The 20,082-nt window shown below is 39.9% G+C and overlaps 1 protein-coding gene across 1 annotated transcript; it reads left to right on the top strand.

The window, feature by feature from the left end:
- The first annotated feature begins 235 nt into the window (after window positions 1–235).
- Window positions 236–18,880, top strand: LOC122968687 (LIM domain transcription factor LMO4.1-like). The gene is made up of 5 exons (XM_044334089.1): window positions 236–557; window positions 8,392–8,639; window positions 13,692–13,788; window positions 13,912–14,070; window positions 15,619–18,880. Exons 2-5 carry the CDS (start codon window positions 8,398–8,400, stop codon window positions 15,625–15,627), a joined length of 507 nt encoding a protein of 168 aa, XP_044190024.1. The 5' UTR covers window positions 236–557; window positions 8,392–8,397; the 3' UTR covers window positions 15,628–18,880.
- The last annotated feature ends 1,202 nt before the right edge of the window (window positions 18,881–20,082 follow it).

The raw sequence follows: 20,082 nt of genomic DNA on the forward strand, positions 1-20,082 counted from the left end.
CTACTCTGCCTCTGATTGGCTAGTACTCGTTGCCTTCGTTGGTTGGATTGGTTAGATTTAGGTATGAGATGGGGTAAGGGTAAGAATATTATAATCAGAGCCAATCAGAGGCAGAGTAGGGGCGGGTCTTTGCAGAATGCGGGTGGAAAAAAATAACGCCTTCCGTTACAGGCGGCAGAAGCCACACCCCCTGTGCTACGTCAGAGGGGGAGTGAGTTACAATACATTTATATGACCGAGGAAACCTCTGCTTTCTGTCCGCGGGAGCACAGATCTGTACGGGAACGAAGGCAGGAATCGACCAGTGAACGAAGTGACTGGCTGTCGGACTCCCTCCATAGACAGAGAGCTTTGTAAATGGGGAAAGAGAAGAATAATTGCTGAACATTTTTCGGGTTTTCACCGCACAGACAAACCGGCTCGTGGAAAATATATGAACTGAAAAGTTTACGTCTCTTTTTGCAACATCTGGCGCTCTCCTGGGTTTCTTTAACTAGCTGAGGGCAAGAGAAGCAAAAATACTTGACAATCGTTCACTCCAACTTCACAACAGTAAGGTGAGTTTAATACATCACTACAGTTACCTTTAGTCAGGTGTGAATAAACCAACATGCTTCTTACTGCTAAGTTTTTCCTCACTTCGTATAATGTAGTAATAAAGCCTTTATCTTTAAAAAAGCACAAGTTTCCATAACGTTAGCTACACATAAATATGAATAAAGTTACATGTCACGACGAATTTGTACTTTCGGTTAACTAATTAGTTAGAAAAAAAATCTCAAGTTGTTTTTCCTTTTTTTAAAAAGAACAGTTTTTGGTGATAACGATACGGTTTATGATATTTTGCCATGGTTTCGCATATCTTATATATATTTTAAGCTAGGCTACAGTAATAATACTACGTCGCTGATTGAGTCCACATGGTCATCCGCTCCTAAATTTACACGACATTTTCCTGAGTAATGATAATATTGTTAATAGTTTTGATTTATAGTGATAGCAGCAGGAGGAGGAGGAGAATGAGATTCAATTAAATTATAGTGAAATAAGTTATCTCTACGGTTGCTCTTCTCATCTTATCAAACATGTGACTGCAGATTTGCAAGCTTGTTGACAACCCCTGTTCATATCTGAGATTTGAATACATTTTGCTGTGTGTGCAGCCTGCTTTTCATGGGTCTACAGCACTGAAAGCACATCTTTCTAATTAGTGCAAATGTATTAGGCTTCTACTCGTGCCCTTGGTGTTAATTAAAAAGAGCCGTTTTAATGAAACAGCATGTCTCTCTCAAGAGAAGGAAACTGAATCTGCCTCAGTGACCGTTAGACTCTGTACTGCTGGACACAGTGGTGCCTCTACTTTCTAGCTTTCCTCTGACTTGTATGAGTTGATTCCTGTATAATACCTCATATCAGCAGTGTGTGTGTGTGTGTGTGTTGGGTTGGGTGGGGAATTCATGATTTAATTAGTGTATGGAAAGAAGGAAACGTGTAAATGCAATGGAGTCAGTCCACAGTCTTCCACAGCTCTACATATAATTGGCTGTAAATTAGCTCGTAAATTGACACTAAATTATGCCTAAAATTCCAGCCCAAATGTTAGGGAAACAAAGTGGGCCAGTGTCTGGTGGGAAGATTTATCGGTCCAGCAAATTACCAAAAGAAAACAGTTCTAAGCATGCTTTTATTATACCTCTGCGTCCATCCAAAGACACCAACCAGTTGTAGTTAAAAAACAGTAAAAAAAATGAATGCCAATGTGTTGCAATTTCCCACAGCCCAAGAGGAAATCTTCATATTGCTTGTATTGTGCGACCAACAGTCCAAACCATGAGGATGTTTAATTTACAATGATACAAAACAGAGAAGAGCAACAAATCATCACATTTGAGAAGCTGGAACCACAGAATGTTTGCTTGATAAATAGCTTTAATCGCTTGTAAAAATGTTGCAGTTGCAGTTTCTGTCAACTTAATCAGCAAATCTTTTTCAGCCCTAATCCTTATATTTGTATAAAACTCTATTTTCTATTTCAAGTCACTGACCAATCATCATCCTTGAAAACACATATAAACCCCTACATGCTCAAATGGTCAAAGATACTATCATTATTTAGTCTTATCATTATTTACTCAATTGCACAGCATCATTCATACTTGATACAACCTCTAATCCTACACAGCTGCCTTTGCCCAGATGCAACCTTCTTAATGGAAACAGATGACATCTTATGCTGTTAAACCCTTCCCTTTTATACTAATTAAGATACTCTTGTTGTCCAAGAATACAGAGTGTTTCCTGTATGAGAGCTTACAGTAAGAGAGACGTCAGTCAGTTCCATTCAGGGTGGGGAAAATGAGCCATTATTGGCCCTGTCAAGCTGAAATTGCATGCAGTTCATCAGTCTGTGGAGACTGCAGCGTAACTGTGTTTCTCTTCATTAGTTCCTGCTTTCATGGACGGCTTCATCAATCAGTTTATTACCAGGGCAGACCACAAGTAGTTGTTCATTCGCCAGCCTTTGTTTTGGACAGGGAGGATCATCTTATAAAGATAGAACAAACTTTGTTAGTTTCCCAAAATATGATGAAGTAGTAAATAAGAGAAGTGAGCGGTGCACGGACCACACTAACAGGTGAGCTATATATGGCATGATAACTTTTCAGTGTTTGTGAGAAACAGAGGGGGGGAAAAAAGTTTTTCATTATTGTTGTTTGTCATTATAGTCCACAGGAAGTCTTGCCTCTTTTAGTGTAAACATATACACACTGTGGAGTAGAGCAGGGCAGCGTGACAGTAAAGCAAACATTTGGGAGGATGGCGGATTCATGCGTGTGTGGAGAAAGAACATGAAACAAGTGGAAATTTACTGCGGCTAAAGATGACCTAATGGCGTAGACTGCATTGAGTTTGACAATATGACTGATGTGCCCACGAGTGACAGATTCATCCCTAAAGGTCTCAATGTGCTTCAAAACACACTCAGTGTTCCACACTCAAAGGCAGGACGACAAGCCTGCCATCATAGAGAGGAGAGAAACGTGATGAATCATACAAATGGTGGTAACAGTGTCACCAAAAGTGACTGAAGTGTAAGAAAGAAAACAGAGAGCTAGGGAGAAAAGTTCAAACCCCGCATACTTTCTGACATCCACACACTTGGCCAATAAGTGCACAAAGTGGGCGAGATTGTTAGATTGTCTGTTTGGAAAGTTGCAAAACTGTTGGACACAGTCGCCCCAATGTCTGCTGCTGTTAAACAACCCAACAAGAAGCTTTATGGTCCTCTCATGACATTGGAGTAAATAATTAGTGTATGATTAAAGACAGCAGTCAGTGTTATCATCAAAAAGTATCAAAAGTACTCATTATACAGAATGACCCCCTTCATACTAGTATATTAGTTTGTATGTTGTATTATTACTGATGCAGTAATGTGTAAGCAGCATTTCAAAGATTGACAAAGTGGTTGATGCAGATTTAATTATAAACACTCCGTACAGTGTTGGGTAGTTTAATCTGGTACAGTGCATCAATAAAAAGAAAACTATTTGACTCTGAAATGTAGAGAAGTAAAGGTATAAAGTGATGAATGATTAATAGAACTTTTTATTCAAAAAGATGTGAGATGTGTAAAGAAAACAGCAATATTCCATAAGAGGGGCAGCTGATGTACTAACTACAAGGTTTTTATAAATATATTTTTTATGCTTTTATTTTAGCAACAGTCGAGAAGTAACAGGAAATGAGGGTATGGGGAACAACATGCAATAAAGGTTCACTGCAGGTGTTGTGATTAAGTTTCATGTGTGTGAACCAGTAGGCTACCAGCGTGCGCTGCTTACAGAAGATGAATAAATGCAGGATTTGCATTTTGATCAGATCAGAAGTTCAGAACTGTATCAGAGAGCCGTTTGGCAGGTCTTGAAACTTCTTGAACTAACGCAGGTGTTGGCCAGGAATGTTCAACTTGGACGACGGGTTAGGAAATGTTTGAGATTTTACTGTTAGTGAAGTCGTGTTTACGTTTAAAAGATTGAAGATTCATTTACTGAACGTCTTATCCTCTTTGGCCGAACCTTATGCACTTTGTCATGATGTGTTTAGGCATGGGGCAGTCTGCCTGGTTCCACCAGCGATCAGCTGCAGAATATCCAGAGCAAGTGTTTGTATTCATGTAGACACTGGTAATAAGTAAACCATATGACAAACTGCAAGGTAGAAGAGGTCGTCATTTTGGTGCCTGAGCTGTTTTATTTGCTCTCACTATTTCACAGGGTGGAAGCTTTTGTATTATGCAGACTCGGCCCGCTAATTGATTTCACGGCTGGTGATGTGCCGCCCAGAGGAATCTGGCACTGAAGACAGGAAATAGAAGGAGGAAAAAACAGCAAGTCCATTGAGACACAGGGTCACATAGACATCCTGTGTTCTCAGTCTGAATCTAGTAAAGTCTTACATTCATGCTACGTTATAAACACTTACATTAATTGCTTAAAATTTTGTTGGCAACGGCAGGTTGAGACTTTAGATCAATTCAGCAACTGGTGCAGTGTTTAACTCCCAATTGCAACAATTAAATGTAATGAATATGCTGGTACTGAGTGTGACTATCTGAGTCCAGCAATCCATCACTGATACGTCAAGTCACGTTCTCTTCCATTTCAATCCATCAGGGACGCACCGATCCAGCTGTTTATGTCCTAATTCCGATACCTAAACTCATGTGCTGCTGATGCCAAGTAGCTAATCTGTAAACCTCACTGCAGGGAACTTACTGGGATCATAAGCTAACATGACACTGAGTTTGTATTGTTGTGATGCATCAGCTTCAGTTAAATCTTTACCATATCCTCCTGACCTGGGTTAGACATCAACTCGACCAAAGAACTTTATAATGACACTGACACAAAACAAGCAAACTGTATTTAAAGTGGTTCAGTGACGTCTGGCTCGCACTTAATCCACTTAATAAACTCACGTATCAGTGCAGATACTGATTCAGTAGATTGGATCAGTGGATCAGCCTAATCATTAGTTGTTGGAAGTAGTTATGTTACTTGTAATGTTCTTTCATATCTTCCTATAAAATGATCACATGTTGTTTTTTAATGGATACACAGATTTGACTAAGTGTCACTGAATCAACTGGTGGTTCCCAACTTGAAGCACATTGGGTTCACACTTCTATTCCCAACAGGGTGACAAGGTTGTCCCATTTTAAAAGGTCATTCAAATACAGTCAAAAAGTTCTGCCATTTTGCATGAATTTTGGGGGACATGGTTATCCTTTGTAGCCCTCAATTTTCCAAAATGCTCTGGTCAGTAGTTTATGGTGTCTTCACATAGTTAGTGTCGACTCATGTAATTGGAAAATTCATGTCTGAAGTGGATTTCATAGGCGTTTGCATAGTGGACATGACCTGTGTGTACATGAAAACAGATTTTTCAGACTGATGCTGATAGATTTTTTTGGAGTTTTAAAAAATCTGATAATATATTGGCTGTCAGTAAAATGTAAATGATCAATTAAATTATTTTTTTAAAGAATTTTACAGTTGAAATACTTGTCAGTTATCTCTGTGGACAAACTTAAAATACAGACAGTGTTTCTAAATAACCTTAAACTTAATTAGGTGTGTCTGTACTCCAGTTTCTTGACACTGATTAGCCGACACATACACCAATATTGGCCTGGCTGATTTATCTGTCTGGCTCTAACATTAGTATCTTGTTATGATTGAGTTTTTAGGGTGTCCTGTTTTATGTTTTAAGGCTGGAGTGCTCTGATAAAAAAAAAACAACAAAAAAAACAGCACACCATGGTATATTTATAGTCAGGAAAACAAAAAATATGATGATAAATGGATCATCTATCAGGTGAAATAAAAGTGAAAGTCTGACTTCAGTATCGCAGCGGGTTAATTTTACTGTCGTTCCAATCTTCCATTACTGATGATCAGATGACAGAAGCAAATGGAGCATAGCAGTAAATGATCTAAACTGGGTTCACTTCTAACAGCTGAGGCAATTCAGTCGCTACAAAAAGGACACTGAGTTATTGGGATGTCAAAAAATTCAAAGGCACACATGGATCTTGACAATGTTCTGCAAAAGTTGGACACATTTCAACGATTAAAAGATTCATTCATTTATTAAAGACCCACTGAGGTCAGGAAAGACAAAAACAGTGGAGACATGTAGCACTACATCATACTAGGAATAATAATAAAGAAAAAGATTCACTATCAGAAAGCTGGATACTATGTAAAGGAATAACTAGATCTCTGTGGTGTTGTATATAAGCACTGTAAAAGTTGGAAAGGGCACCATAAAGTTATTTGCAGCCTCTAAAAAGAGAATTGAAGGCTAATGAGGATTAAAGTGGTCAAATTTTAAAGTTTTACTTATGAATTAAATGAATGGGCTTTCAAAAGAGCGGCTCATTCATGAATAAGCCGTCACTAATAGGAAGGTTTGGTCCCAGTGCATGAGGCTGTTTTGTGGTTTTGAATGTAGCCTTGGGCTTCTTAACATGGTGTTCCTCTGGCTGATTAGAGCCAGGTGTCTACTCTAGAAAATGAGGGTATTGAGGGCAGCCTGCTCCACTGCAGAGGACCAGCTGCTGCAAACTCAAATAATCTTGTGGGAAGGGTAGTTGTAAAGCTAAACATGCCCTTGCTGAAATTAGACGCTCTAGAGGACAAACTGTGCTGCTGTTGCTCATTTGGAAAATGAAATCTAGCCCTGCAATTATTTTATGTTGTTGTTGGCGCTAATTATAAATCATGGAAGCGGCTGAAGAGGCAGTGTTGCTGACTCATTGCTGAGTAGCACACACTGCTATGGCTGTAGTGTGATTCAAAGCAATATTATTCCCAGCTGTGCATGAAATCAGTTCAGTTTTGTAATGGAAAAATGAGAACAGGAGAAATACAGTAGATGTTGTCTGATGGCACATGTGTAACATTTCCACCAATAGCTACAGCGGCTTTACTTCTACTATTTCACTTCCTCTCGGGACATGTTATCATGTTAAAAGATTGTGTGTGGTTTTGTTGGAGCCGGACACGTCTTTGAACTTATTCGGTGTAAAACAGCGACTCTGTTGTACCGCTTGGAACGGATTTACTGAGGATAAACTTTGATTAACTGTTGGATTAAATATAAAGTTCCCTTCTAAAGTGTTTCCTGAAAGAAATCTATTCACATTGAAGTGTTAGCAAAACACATCATATAGTGGAAAAGTAACACACACCGAGGGTTGTAGTGAGGTGCTGATCACTGGAAGTAGACCTGAGAGGAGGAAAAAAGTGTCAGTCTGGCTCCACATGCATTTCTCCTTTATTTAGATGACGTTTCGGCCCTCGGGCCTTCTTCAAGATCAACAATAATAGTAAGACACAGGAACTGGTATGTTATGAAGGCCACACCCTACTAACACATCTGATGGTGATTAGACAATCACAGCCATCATTACGGTGAGAATAAATCTCTATATGTGGTATGAGACATAATGGTTCTTGTCATTTTGTTTTAAATGATTTGATTGGCTGTAGGTCCTGTCTCTGTTTAAGAGTTTTGATTCGCTGAAGGCCTCTTGATTGTTTTTTCTCACCCTGATCTAAATCATCTAAATAAATAAATAACTTTTTCCCATTCTCAAGAAAAACATGTCAAACACTCTTTGGTTCCACTTTCTTCAAAGAGAAGATTTACTGCTTTTCTCTGCTTTACATTATCATAGGTCTGGACGATATAACAATAACAATAATTATCTGGATATAATTATCCTAAATAGAAATGTAACAAATGTTTGATATAATTAAGCTGAGAGGGAGAGAGAGAAGCCATCGGTAACTGCTAAGCTAAGTAACTAGCAGGTCTACACTGGGTCGGCTCGCTACAGCTACCGGGGGCTAGCCAACTACAGCAGCTAACGACTGGGTTTCCATGGTGCAGAGCTGCACTTTGCGTCCAACATGGCATATAAACTACATTTATTACATGTACCATTATCACTAAAGGAGGCAGAGGAACAGCTAAATATAAGACACACTGAGCAAGAGAGAGCAGGAGAGTGAGAGGAAGTGAGAGAAGCCATCGCTAACTGCTAAGCTAAACTGCTAAGGTAGAGTAACTAGCAGATCTGAAAAGGATGTAAACAACTGTGGGATTAGTGAGAAAGTCACTAAAAAAGGAGAGAGCTATGAGTGCTTGAGCAGAACTAGTGTAAGTTGAAATGTACAGCAGGTAATTAGCCTCTGATAGGACGCCACCTATTTAACCGTTTGCACTAAATATTTTCCTGAACATTTCCACTGTCCTGCCTCAATCATCGGTCATTCACCAGCGCTCTTATGTCTCCTCTACCTCTTGCTCTGTCCTCAGGTTGCTATGGTGAACAGCAGGGTGGAAGCGCCCACAGTGGCAGTGATGGGCAGTGGCGGGGGGACAGCGGGCAGGTCGTGTGCAGGATGTGGAGGTCGGATTGCAGACCGCTTCCTGCTCTTCTCTATGGAACAGTACTGGCACACGCGCTGCCTCAAATGCTCCTGCTGCCACGCTCAGCTGGGCGAGTACAGCAGCACCTGCTACAGCAAAGGAGGCATGATCCTCTGCAAGAACGATTACATCAGGTGAGCCCAGCTGATGGACTGATCAGATGGCACTGACAACTAGAGCACAATCTGCCTCAACATGAGACACACTCATGATACACTCTCTCTTGATGGAGGCACATCAAACACATAGTGAAGTTGAGGAACTTTTTTTTTTCTTGTGAAATCATTTTTTTTAGTCGTCTGACAAGGACAAACAGAGCAGGGGAGGAGAGAATCAAAAATGAATGCATCATCGGGAGAGTAAAAGTATGAAGGTCGTGCTAAAAATGCTATAGAGAATACAAATATATTTGTGTGTGAGCTCGTGCCTGTGTTTCGCTCTTTGTAGACAGTGTTCCAGTGTGTTAGTGTCTGTGAGGCGGATTGGTTGTAACACAGATGGGGATTTTGTGGGTGCCCACGTCTCCGGGGCAAACACAGGGCTGGATGTGGAAAGCCACAGCTCAAGGCCTGCTGAGGAGGAAGTGAGACACAGCAGACTTTGTATATCAGGCCAGTAATAATACAGTGGCTTTCAAGACCTCTCTCATGAAATAAATAAAGCTCTTACTGTACACTCAAATTACACTGCGATCTGCAATAAGATACACAGCATAGTCATGCCATGTATTGAATAAATTCCACATTTAGTCCACCAGTAAAATGATGTTTATTCAGGTGCGTATCAAAATGCTTCTGATTAATAATCATGTGCTATTGCAGTGTTCTGTTGTACTTGTGATATACCCAGAAGTTTAGCTTCTCATCCAAACCGAAAATGACCAGGAACAATCAGACATGATAAAAATCTGGCTCTGAAAGGACCCTGAGGAAATTCTCAGGAAAGCCAAAAAACGCTATAGTCCAGAAAAACTGGTTGGACCTCAGTGTGCACTGGATGTGGTTGCCATGTGTTCTGGCTCCGTCATGGCTGTTGAAGACCATCAGTTTCCAGTGTAGGCAGTGTGTTAATGTCCAACTGATACATAAGCGGAGCATCTCTCAAATGACCCTTTTCTCCTGTCTGCCATCTTTCCCCACTCATGTCCACCGGATATAACTCAGTTTGAGTGTCCTGGAATCATTTCATAAGCAGAGTGTTTTTAAGCAGTTTGTTCTTCCGCACACACATTTCCAATGTTCAGCCAGAAAGCCAAGCAAATTTTTTTACTTCACGTCATTTGGCCCAAACAGTGTTAGCTATAAGCTAGCTAGCAACGGACGCACTGACCAGGTCTGTAGGAGTACCTGTGTCTTTGTGTTTGGCTCAGCCGCTGACTGAACTCACAACTCCCCAGAGACTCTTGTCTTTCTGTTATTTCCCTCCAGTCTCTCAAGTTTTTCCTTTCATCTCTGTATGTTTATGAAGCAGATTCATTAAGCTCCAGGATATGCGCAAATTTAGCTTAAGTTGACACATTTTCAACTCACGCGGATGCATCTTCATCTTCATGTCAATCCGATGTTTTTCCATTGATTTTGTATGCAATCGCTCTGCCACAGTCTAGTTTTTTTTTTGTTTTGTCTTACATGCATATGAAAAACACATTTGCAGCTCATTTACGATTGAATAGACACGAAAATAATGTTTAACGATGCATTTCATCTCTTACTCACTTTGTCTCTTCATAGATATAGAAATATTTCTGATGTCTGAAGCAGGAGACGGGATGCTACGACAGTTTTACTTCTGCTAATACACATTTGGGGTATAAAGATACAAAATAAGAACTGCATGCAGCTGCAGAGTATCTGTTACCACAGTGATCATAAATGAGCTGCAAACAGGTTTTCAATATGCTGAAAAACACAAAAACTGTCAGCACAGCTACTACAAAATACTGGAACTGTGTATGCTGAAGAACGTACAGAGGCTTCACTTCTGATGATCAATGATTAAGGTCTTGTAATTATTACTTTATGCAGCCTCAAACCAGCAGAGGAAAACATCTCATTTAAATGAACTGAAGCTAAACGGATGCATGCAGAACTTCCAAAGGGCAGTTCACTTAAGCATTACAGCAGCCCAGGGTTTCTCACTTAGCATTGATTTATTCATTTATATGGCAGTATTGCAAATACAGAGCTCATAAATGTGTATAGAAAGGCCTATAGTGAGCTATGTAGTAGGGTTATAGTCAGTGTTACCCGCTGGTTGAGCCTGTCCTCAGTATGTAAGGTGAAGATCAAAAGATCTAACGTTAAAGATCAAAGTAAGCACTCTACAGATATTGAGTGTCATCAACGTATATATCTTATCTTGTAAAATGTCTGGTGTAACCAGTTTCAGCGGTGTTGTTAAGAGTTTATTAAGTGGTGGAAAAATTACCTCACCGTGGCATCCCTGCTTAGTAGCCAGCACGGCTGCCTCCTGGACAAAATCAAAGTTACAGGCACAGCCTCTGACATGCTGAAAACACAACACTCGTTTATTATCCGAGCGTTCTTTGGACCTGACAGACTGATAGAGACAATCAATCAAATTTTTGCACAGACACTCTCATAGGAAAATAGGTGGGAACACCATCCTGAACTGAGGTGAACTACGAAGTGCTGCCCTAAGGCCTGGTTCTTGTCAGGTCTTCAGGTTGTCACCCTTCATGCCAGTAAAGCAGGATGAGATGTAACTGAGCCCGGGGAGGTGTGTGTGCGTGTGTGTGTGTGTGGGTTAATTAAGGAGAACAGGGATCCTCTCAGGCGTACTCATTAAATGACTGTTTGGATTAAGATAAAAAATTCATTACTCAGTGCAGTCATTGAAAGAGAGAAAGAGAGAGAGAGAGAAAGAGTGAGAGAGTACCCAAACTGGTCAAGTAAGTGTCACAGTGCATCAGTTTCACAAGAGGTTGTAATGATGACTTCAACCTGCTGCAGGTCAGGTGCTGACATGTTTCCAGCCCTGATAGAGAAGGACTGACTGCTGCCATGTGCTGCTATATTCAAACAACGCATAGCAGACTGCTTGTGTTCTGACTTTTTTTTTTTTGTCAGCATTTGTTAAACTTCTCTTTGGTTCGGGGCTGTTGCTTGAAACTCCAGGAAATTTGATCAAGAAATGTGCTTTTTTTTTTTCTCCATACTGTATGATGCACCGGACAAAACATCAGGAAATAAGCAACAACATTAATGACTTAAAAATTAACAGAGTTTATTTTGACTTTCATCACCAAAATCCAGATGCCAGAACGGTCAGAGCGTTTTCTGATAGATGCAAATGAAATGAGGACCATGTAAATAATACACATGACTTCAAGGTGCCACACAACAACAAATCCTTTGTGGCTGAGGTTGCTATGGCAACACATGAACCATGGCTTACAGCGGTGAAATTAAAATCCCACAGAAATGATGAGCTTTTGGAACAACACATAATACAATAGAAAAGCTTTGCAACTTTCAACCCAACAAGAAACCAATGCCAAGTTAGTTTATGCCGAAGGCTCAATGCTGTTTACATTACAAACTCATCTACCAGGAACATGTGCTTGAGCGGTCAGTGTTGCAGGAAAACTGAGCCAGGTTCAACTTTTTGCCAGACAACCCTGCATTTCTTTTTGTAGTGGGCCCATTGAAATGAATGTGGGAGCTGTGTTCTTTCATGCAATGATGATGTCCGCCCTAACCCTAACCCTTACCCTTAACCCTAACCCTTACCCTTAACCCTGACCCTAACCCTGACCCTAACCCTGACCCTGACCCTGACCCTGACCCTGACCCTAACCCGTCACCACAAAGTGCACACCAAGCAAAGAGTGTTACAATGTTTGGTTTGGTTTTTTTTATTCAAAGCATGAAGTAGTGTTTAAAATAAAACCCCACTGTGGGTCAAACTTTTAAAAAAAACTTGACCTTGGTGTCCCTCATAGTAGTATAAAAAGACAGTGAACCCCTCCCCCAAACAGCAGTTTTCCAATCATAGCTTAGGAACTGTAAATAAACACAGCACTCCAATCAAGCTTTGGATTTCTCCACATGTTGAAGTGGTGTGCATGGGGCTGCAGTAACAGCAACACTTGTCATCTAGAGTTTGGGAGATGGTGCCTTTAGTCTTCTCTAGTCTAGTCCCTTAGTCTTTCTTTTGGTTAGGTTACCTGCAAGGGGACAGACACCAGAAGAACTCAGCATCTCCACCTGTACAGCTACTTAACACTCACTATCAGGAGACTGAGCTCTCTTTCATCAGCTGAGCACAAAATGACTTGATTCTGAAACCAGTCTGGCTTTGTGCCAAAGCAGATAATCAAATTTAGAGAACTGATCAGCCAGAGGCAGATTCCACCAATATATGTCTAGCTTAAATTAGAAGCTCCTCTTACAAAAACTGAGCATTTACAGAGTGAGACGTGTACTCGGTTATTGCAGCAAGAAATGCTGAAGGTATGGGCCGCTGGACTAAGAAGAAAACGTTGTAGATTTATATCTTTAATTGGATAACATTATACTGTATACATGAATTAACATAATGAATTAATGCCAGAGGAGCACTTTATGTCTACTCCACATAAAGCAAACACAAAAACACATCTGAGAAATTCTATCCAGAGATGTTAAAAAAATCTCCTCTGGCTTTTTATCATATGGCCTTCTTTTTTATGTTCTTTTAGCCAATTAGGGACAACACTGTAAAACTCACAACAGGATACATGTTGGGAAGAGCCAGCTCCATTAATCTCATCTTTCAGAGGTCTGAAGAAAATGTTGTCATAAAGATTTGGATAAAAGAAACCTTTGAACTTTCTGAGGGGGCAGTTCAGCAGTTTTAAAGTTCATTGTTAAAGGGATACTCCACCGAAAAACTATTTTGCTTACTCCCTCTTTGCTTGAAAGGTGGCTGTAAAAAGTTTGCTTCTTTACAAAGAGCAACAAACGGCCAGTTTGAGTTACAAGTACACTGTTTCCTTAAGCATCTAAACACTAAATAAATCAGATAGTCATGAAATGATCAGTTCTTTGGCAAATGCGTATAAATGTACCACATTCTGTTCTGTTGTACGCTCAGAAACATCAGAGTTGTTAGTCTATGTTATGTTGATGTTGCTGTTGATGCAGTGGTTGTAAAAAAGCTCTTATCCATGCTTTTATCTGCAGGCTGTTTGGACACAGTGGAGCCTGCAGTGCTTGTGGACAGTCTATCCCTGCTAGTGAGATGGTGATGCGAGCACAAGGCAACGTTTACCACCTTAAGGTGAGTGTAATTCTGTAATTGTACCACTGCAACATTGATATTACTTCATCATCATGCTGCTGTGAATTAGCTCGTGATAATTACAGATGACACTATTCAATATCAAGTCTGTCTTTTTCCTAGTGTTTCACCTGTGCGACCTGTAGGAACCGCCTGGTCCCCGGCGATCGCTTTCACTACATCAATGGGACAATCTTCTGCGAACATGACCGGCCAGGAGGAGGCCTGCTCAGCGGACACCCAACACCACTGCAGACCAACAGCATGATGTCTGATCAGAAGGTGAGAAGCCATGTGATGTCAGTAGACATTTTTTTATCCACCTTGACCATCCAAAACCACTTAAGAATCATTTAAACGAGGCAACACTATGCCTTGTTGGATAGTGTGATAGCCTAGTAGCAAATTAGGCTGTTGTAGTTGTCTTCATTATCACAAACACCAAACGATGTAAGAAATAATGTGTGGAAGCATTTTGAATTTGACACCATCGATGGAAAAATCATGGGTAAGTGTAAGGCTGTTTGAATGAAACAATGTTAATTCCACACATCATGTTAGTTTAGGATTAGGCTACATGGGCTGCGTTTGAGTTCATTTAAAGGTGCAGTATGTAGAATTTAGTGGCATCTAGCGGAACGGACTTGGCAGAAATGCAATATAATATTCATAAGTATGTTTATATAATCACCTGAAAATAAGAATCATTGTGTTTTTGTTAGCTTATAATGAGCCCTTTATATCTTCATAGGGAGCAGGTCCTATTCCACAGAGCCGGCCATGTTGCACTGGCATGTTTCTACAGTAGCCCAGAACGGACAAAGCAAACATTGGCTCTAGAGCACCTTTTGTGTTTTTCGCAAGTTTTGTGGCCACTGTAGGTTCTCTACACTGTAGGTTCTTACACATTGTACCTTTTAACAAATTAAGTTCTCATGTGTTAAAACTAAATTAAATCTTTTGGTTAGCATTTTCTCTCTACTGTTCTGTTTACTCTCCCCAGGTGTTTTGTTCACCATTGCACACCCTTCGTTCAATAAAAAGTTTTTAAAAAGAGAATATAAAGCTCTCCAGGCTATCGAGCTAGCTAACGTGTTAGCTCGTTAGCTTAGTTTGGTTGCTTACGAGACATTAAGTTAACACAGTTTATTAAAAAGACATATTTGGATATAGACTCCTGTCTTATTACTGTTTTCAAACCATTATTCTTTCGTGTTTACGTTTTTGACAGAGGAGGTTAAATAAAACGAAATGGTGCAGCACAGCTAATAAACTACAGTAGCTTTCTTCATTTTGGACTCAAAGGTCAGCACTGTCAATGCAGCTCGCTATTTGCGTGTCAGCAAAGTTGAACGTGACATGAAAAATGTGCACAGATTTACTTAAGGTGCTTGAGTGAATCAACTGATCACAGTGATTCCATTGGAATGTATTGGATTTTCTGCAAAATTTGCTGGTGTGACAGTGAGGCAGCATATACAATACCAGGACTCTAAAACTGAAGCAGCTAAATGAAATTAAGCCGAAATTCATTTTAGCATTTACACCTGTGATCTTGCTAATGTTACATGTGAAAATGTTTTCTGATAGAAGGCCTTTTGATTAAAACTGAGATGGACCACTGAAAAAATATGGCTGAAATGCTCCTGGTTTTAACAGGGGGAGGAACACTGGACCAAGCACTGTTAGAGTTGTAAGGGCTCAGCAGTCATGGGACAAAACGGGTCGTCGCTCTTTGATAAAAACCCACAGTCATTTAATGCAGATATTTCATAATGACAAAGTGTCTTGTTTATTCCCTAGTTAATAACTTCTTCGCACTGTTTACAGGTCTGCTGAGGAAGAGGATGGAAAACCAAATGTGTGCCTTCTCCCCCACCTTCCTCCTCTGTCTCTTCTTTACGCTCCTCCTCAACCTGTAAATCTGCCATTGGTTGATCTCCCTCCATTCAGATGGACTTTCACTCCACAATCTGGATTCATTCACTCCTGCTACTGGTTTAGATTTCAACTTGCCACAACAAACTGGCTTTTTCTGAGAAAACCGTGAGGAGTGACATGTGAACAAGTCCAATGCTTTGTCGGAGGCATGAGGACGCTGAGGATGGCTGGGATTTCTTTATACAGCAGACGGCTGTCCATTGTGAACTGTGGCAATATCACAGATTAGAGTTGGCATGGCGGCTAATGGGGGGAAAATGGAAGACTGTCATGGAATTATCCCATTCCAGTGATTCCAGTGGAATCACCCATTAGCTTTATCCTGCCGTCCAGTTGCAGTGGGCGCTGAGTAAGGAGGGAACACTAACAGCAATGTGACTCCTTCAGGAGGTGAAAAATATTTCCAAAATAAGAAACCACACATACAACAAGACAACACACACAATACTTTGACAAGTTTTTGATTTGAGGAAAAAAACGTATGAATCTTCAGAGTTGTGATTTCAGCTGCTTCTTCCACACTCTAAGAGACAACTGAACAAGAAAAAAATCTATATTGATACTTAAAAATGTTTTCTCTGTGTAATTCTCTGTGAACATCTAAGTCTCCAGATTGTTTTGTACCACAGTGGTTTGGGGAAAGTGATAGTCGCCCTCAGTTGCTAACATTCCTACTAAAGACAGAAGTAATTCTGAGCACAGAATTTTTGAACAAAAATGTTATCTTAGGCTTCATTGCAGTAATGAAACCAGTGTACCAGTGTTTTTGCAATTAACTACAAACTGTGCAAATTATTATTATTAGATGTCTGTCAGACAGCCATTGTTAATTCAGTACATTTTAGACCAATATGATCAACTTGCAGAGAACTGGAACTTGCATACAGTATGTAATCCATTTTAATCAATAATTTGATATTATTTTTTGCATCATTACATTTTAAACCAACATTAACACTTTATGCTGGCACGAACAAGCTTGAAGGAAGACACAGTTGGTGTCTAAAAACGGAATTTATGCTTTGGAAAATCATAATCAGTATGTGTATTTCAATGTAAAGTCCACCACTTTGGTCTAGAGTCAAACATGTCAGCAACTATTGGCTGGATTGAATGAAATGAAATTTGATAGATACATTCATGGTTCACAGGATGAATTGTAATAACTTTGGTGGTCCTCTGACTTTTCCTCTAACACCATCGTCAGGCCACAATTTCAATGTGTCCATTACTTTGCAGTACGACCACATACCTGCACAATTAATGACATTCTCATTAGCATGCTAACAAGCTAAACTAAAATGTTAACATGCTAGACATTACCTGCTAAACATTAGCATTTTAAAGGAAAACTACTCACCAAATCATTGCAGAGAACATGGTCACATCACTAAAATAGGTCCAATTTGGGCAACAAACACAAGCAGTCAGACATTCAGACAAGTTGTAAACAAACCTCCAAGTTAGCCAAGGAGGGACTATTTGTGCACTAACATTCAGTTTTACCCCCAAATAAAGTGGTTTAGATAATCTGGAAAAAATGTTGGCTTGTTTACATCCTGTATGACTGCCATCTTTCTTGCCCAGTAGGAACTATTCTCAGCGTTGTCACTGTACTCGAGGTCTGAGTACAATCGTGTCATAACTGATATATGAGATGATGTCCAGAGCTATGAAAATAACATCCAAATTTTAAACAAACCCAGTAGTTATACTATAACTTTAAAATTTGGAGCATGTTAGCAAGACAAACACATTCATATTTACATTTACTTCACCATGACTGCTCAGTGTCAAAAACAAAAGCAAATGTATCAAAAGTTACATAACATACGACACATAACTTAACATAAACGTTTTATATAACATAACATAAAGTTTTCTTTATAACGAGCATTACAGCCTCACAGAGCTATTAGCATGGCTTTATGTTGATAGCTAATGTGCTGTTACAGGCAAAGCCGCTAGAAGTGGCAGCCATGCCACTCAGAATTGATTAAGTCAGAATTTATTGATTCAAAATATCTGTATGACGAAATGGACAAACTTTTACAGCAATTTTTACAGTGAGGGTTCTACTTTGTATTTCATTCATTAGATTTTTATATTTCCTCAAAGGTCTGTGATCCCAATAACTAAGCTGCTCTGGATTTATAATCAGTGGAGATAGACTCCATGATTCTTGACTTTAGTAGGAACACAACTACAACAGGGCCAAGAAGATCAACGCTCTCCTCCATGTGTATGCCATTTCTTCACACTTAATCATGATATAACTTCTTTTCTTCAGGTGTTAATGCTAGTTCCAGAGATCATGAATACATTTAGGGTTCATACAGTGTTTGTAATTGTGTGTGGAAAGATTATTCAACAAGAGATTTAGCGGCAGTGATGTTTACTGTACACTCTAAATGTTTATTGCAGTAATGGTCAAGTTTTTGAGGTTTAAACTGATCTACTCTGTAGTTTATGAAAGAGTGAAGGATGGGATGACATGTTAAAAGTGCACTAATATCCTGTTGTGTTGTGTGCTACAGTGTATGAATCATCTTTTCTGTGTTGCCTTTTGTTTTTGTTTTTTTCAACCAAGTCAGAGTTTTTATTGCTCTAAACTATGTATGGGAAGAGAATCAGTCCTCTCAGAAGAACTAATAATAATTTAGCCATTCAGCTGTGTGTCTTCTATGTGATGAGCGTGTGATAGTGTGGGGGGATGATTTGGTTAAAGCTACAGTGAGTGTGTAGCAAAGAGTTGCAGATATCCACCGCAGACTGAGGAGTAAGTAAGAAACGCTTGCAGTTCTCAGACAAACATGGCTGATTACCCACAGGAATGGGATTTCAAAGGCCTGAGCCGAGGCCATTACAGAAGCAATTAAAGTGGGATGCGCTGGAGGCCTGCATGGGCTTTAGCTCCACTCCAGTGTTGCAGCCTAATGAGGCCTAATCTGGTGAGCTGGTCTAATTAAAAGGGAGGGAGCGCTTTCCTGTGGGCACCAGGCAGGCAGCAGTTTGTGCTCTCCATAGCTGTGTGAGGGGGGGGAAAAAGGAAAGTACAAGACAGAATATGCATTGTTTTCAACCACAAAAACTTTCATATTCCTTCATCTTCTGTCTGTTCAAATTAAAAGATTTAAATTGACATTTTTAACATGTTTGCTGGTCTCTGATCTTTCCCAGGTCTCTACTCTGGTTTGTCATGATTGCTTTTTGGCATGAAGCGTGCCTTTAAATGAGCCTTTTTATAAGAACATTTGGCATGGAAACTATAAGATCATCTCTTCCACGCTAATTTAAGGATCACTCCTTCTACATATTGTTTGTGTGGGTTTCTACTGAGCAGAATTAAAGGCTGGAGTGAACCACGCAGGACGGGTAGAGGCACACATGAGTGGCCAGCTGTGACTTTTCAAATTAACGGGCCGGGAGAACTCAGCAGCTCCTCTCTCAGGGTTAGTCCAATTAGCTTCACATTCACAGTAACAATGAGGCTTTTAATGGTAGTGTTTCAAAGTGCTCTTTCATAATGACAGAGGGTGAACACATTCCTCTGGTTTTTCAGTCATGACTCCAAACCTGAGTCACACCAAGTTTCCACTGAATTGGCTTGAACGCTATTTATTTTGTCTCAGTTGTTTGTCGGGCTGTAGCTTCAGACCGCAATGAAGAGATTTGGGGAAACCAGAAAAAAAAAAAAAACATGATACAAAATTACATCAAATGAATTCCTTAATCTGTGAAGTGGCTGATGTACCAACCTCAAGAGTTTTGTGACTGGCCCCATGTATTCTAGCAATGAATATGAATAGCAATGAATATCTGGAAACAGATTTATCTAGTGTGAGGGGATAGGAAGCTTGCCAGCGCATTAGCTGCAGTTTTTAAAGCAGCTATGATAGCCTGCGACACTCTTTTCTGCCTGATGCAGAGCTCTGACGAAGAGTCATCATTCAGAATTAACACACTAATTAATTTCGTGTTCCAATGTTAAGTAAATGATTCAAAACTGACAACACTAGTCTGTAAATGTATGCTATTATTCCCAATACATATGCATAAATGATACTATTTGTGCATGACGCCATGAGCTGCAATTCAAGGATCATACAAATTTGACTGCATGATGCCTTCAAGGGGTGAGATAAATTATATGTTTTCAATAATTATTGATGGACAGGGTTTAAGAAATGATGACACTCCTACCTGTCTCATCTGTACAATGATAAAATTAGTTAATTTCTTATCAGATGTTAGCATGCTTACAGGATGAACTAAGATGGCGACCAAGAAGGTCCAACCTCAGACCTCACTGGGAGGAGATTATGGTCCCTGTACGTGAGGTGTATCACTTCC

Source organism: Thunnus albacares, chromosome 18 (assembly GCF_914725855.1).
Source record: "Thunnus albacares chromosome 18, fThuAlb1.1, whole genome shotgun sequence".
NCBI classification, from domain to species: domain Eukaryota; kingdom Metazoa; phylum Chordata; class Actinopteri; order Scombriformes; family Scombridae; genus Thunnus; species Thunnus albacares.

Coding starts and splice junctions, on each gene's coding strand:
- LOC122968687 (XM_044334089.1), top strand. CDS start 8,398: ATGGTGAACAGCAGGGTGGAAGCGCCCACAGTGGCAGTGATGGGCAGT. Junction 8,640..13,691: donor TGCAAGAACGATTACATCAG/GTGAGCCCAGCT, acceptor TTTTATCTGCAG/GCTGTTTGGACACAGTGGAG. Junction 13,789..13,911: donor GCAACGTTTACCACCTTAAG/GTGAGTGTAATT, acceptor TCTTTTTCCTAG/TGTTTCACCTGTGCGACCTG.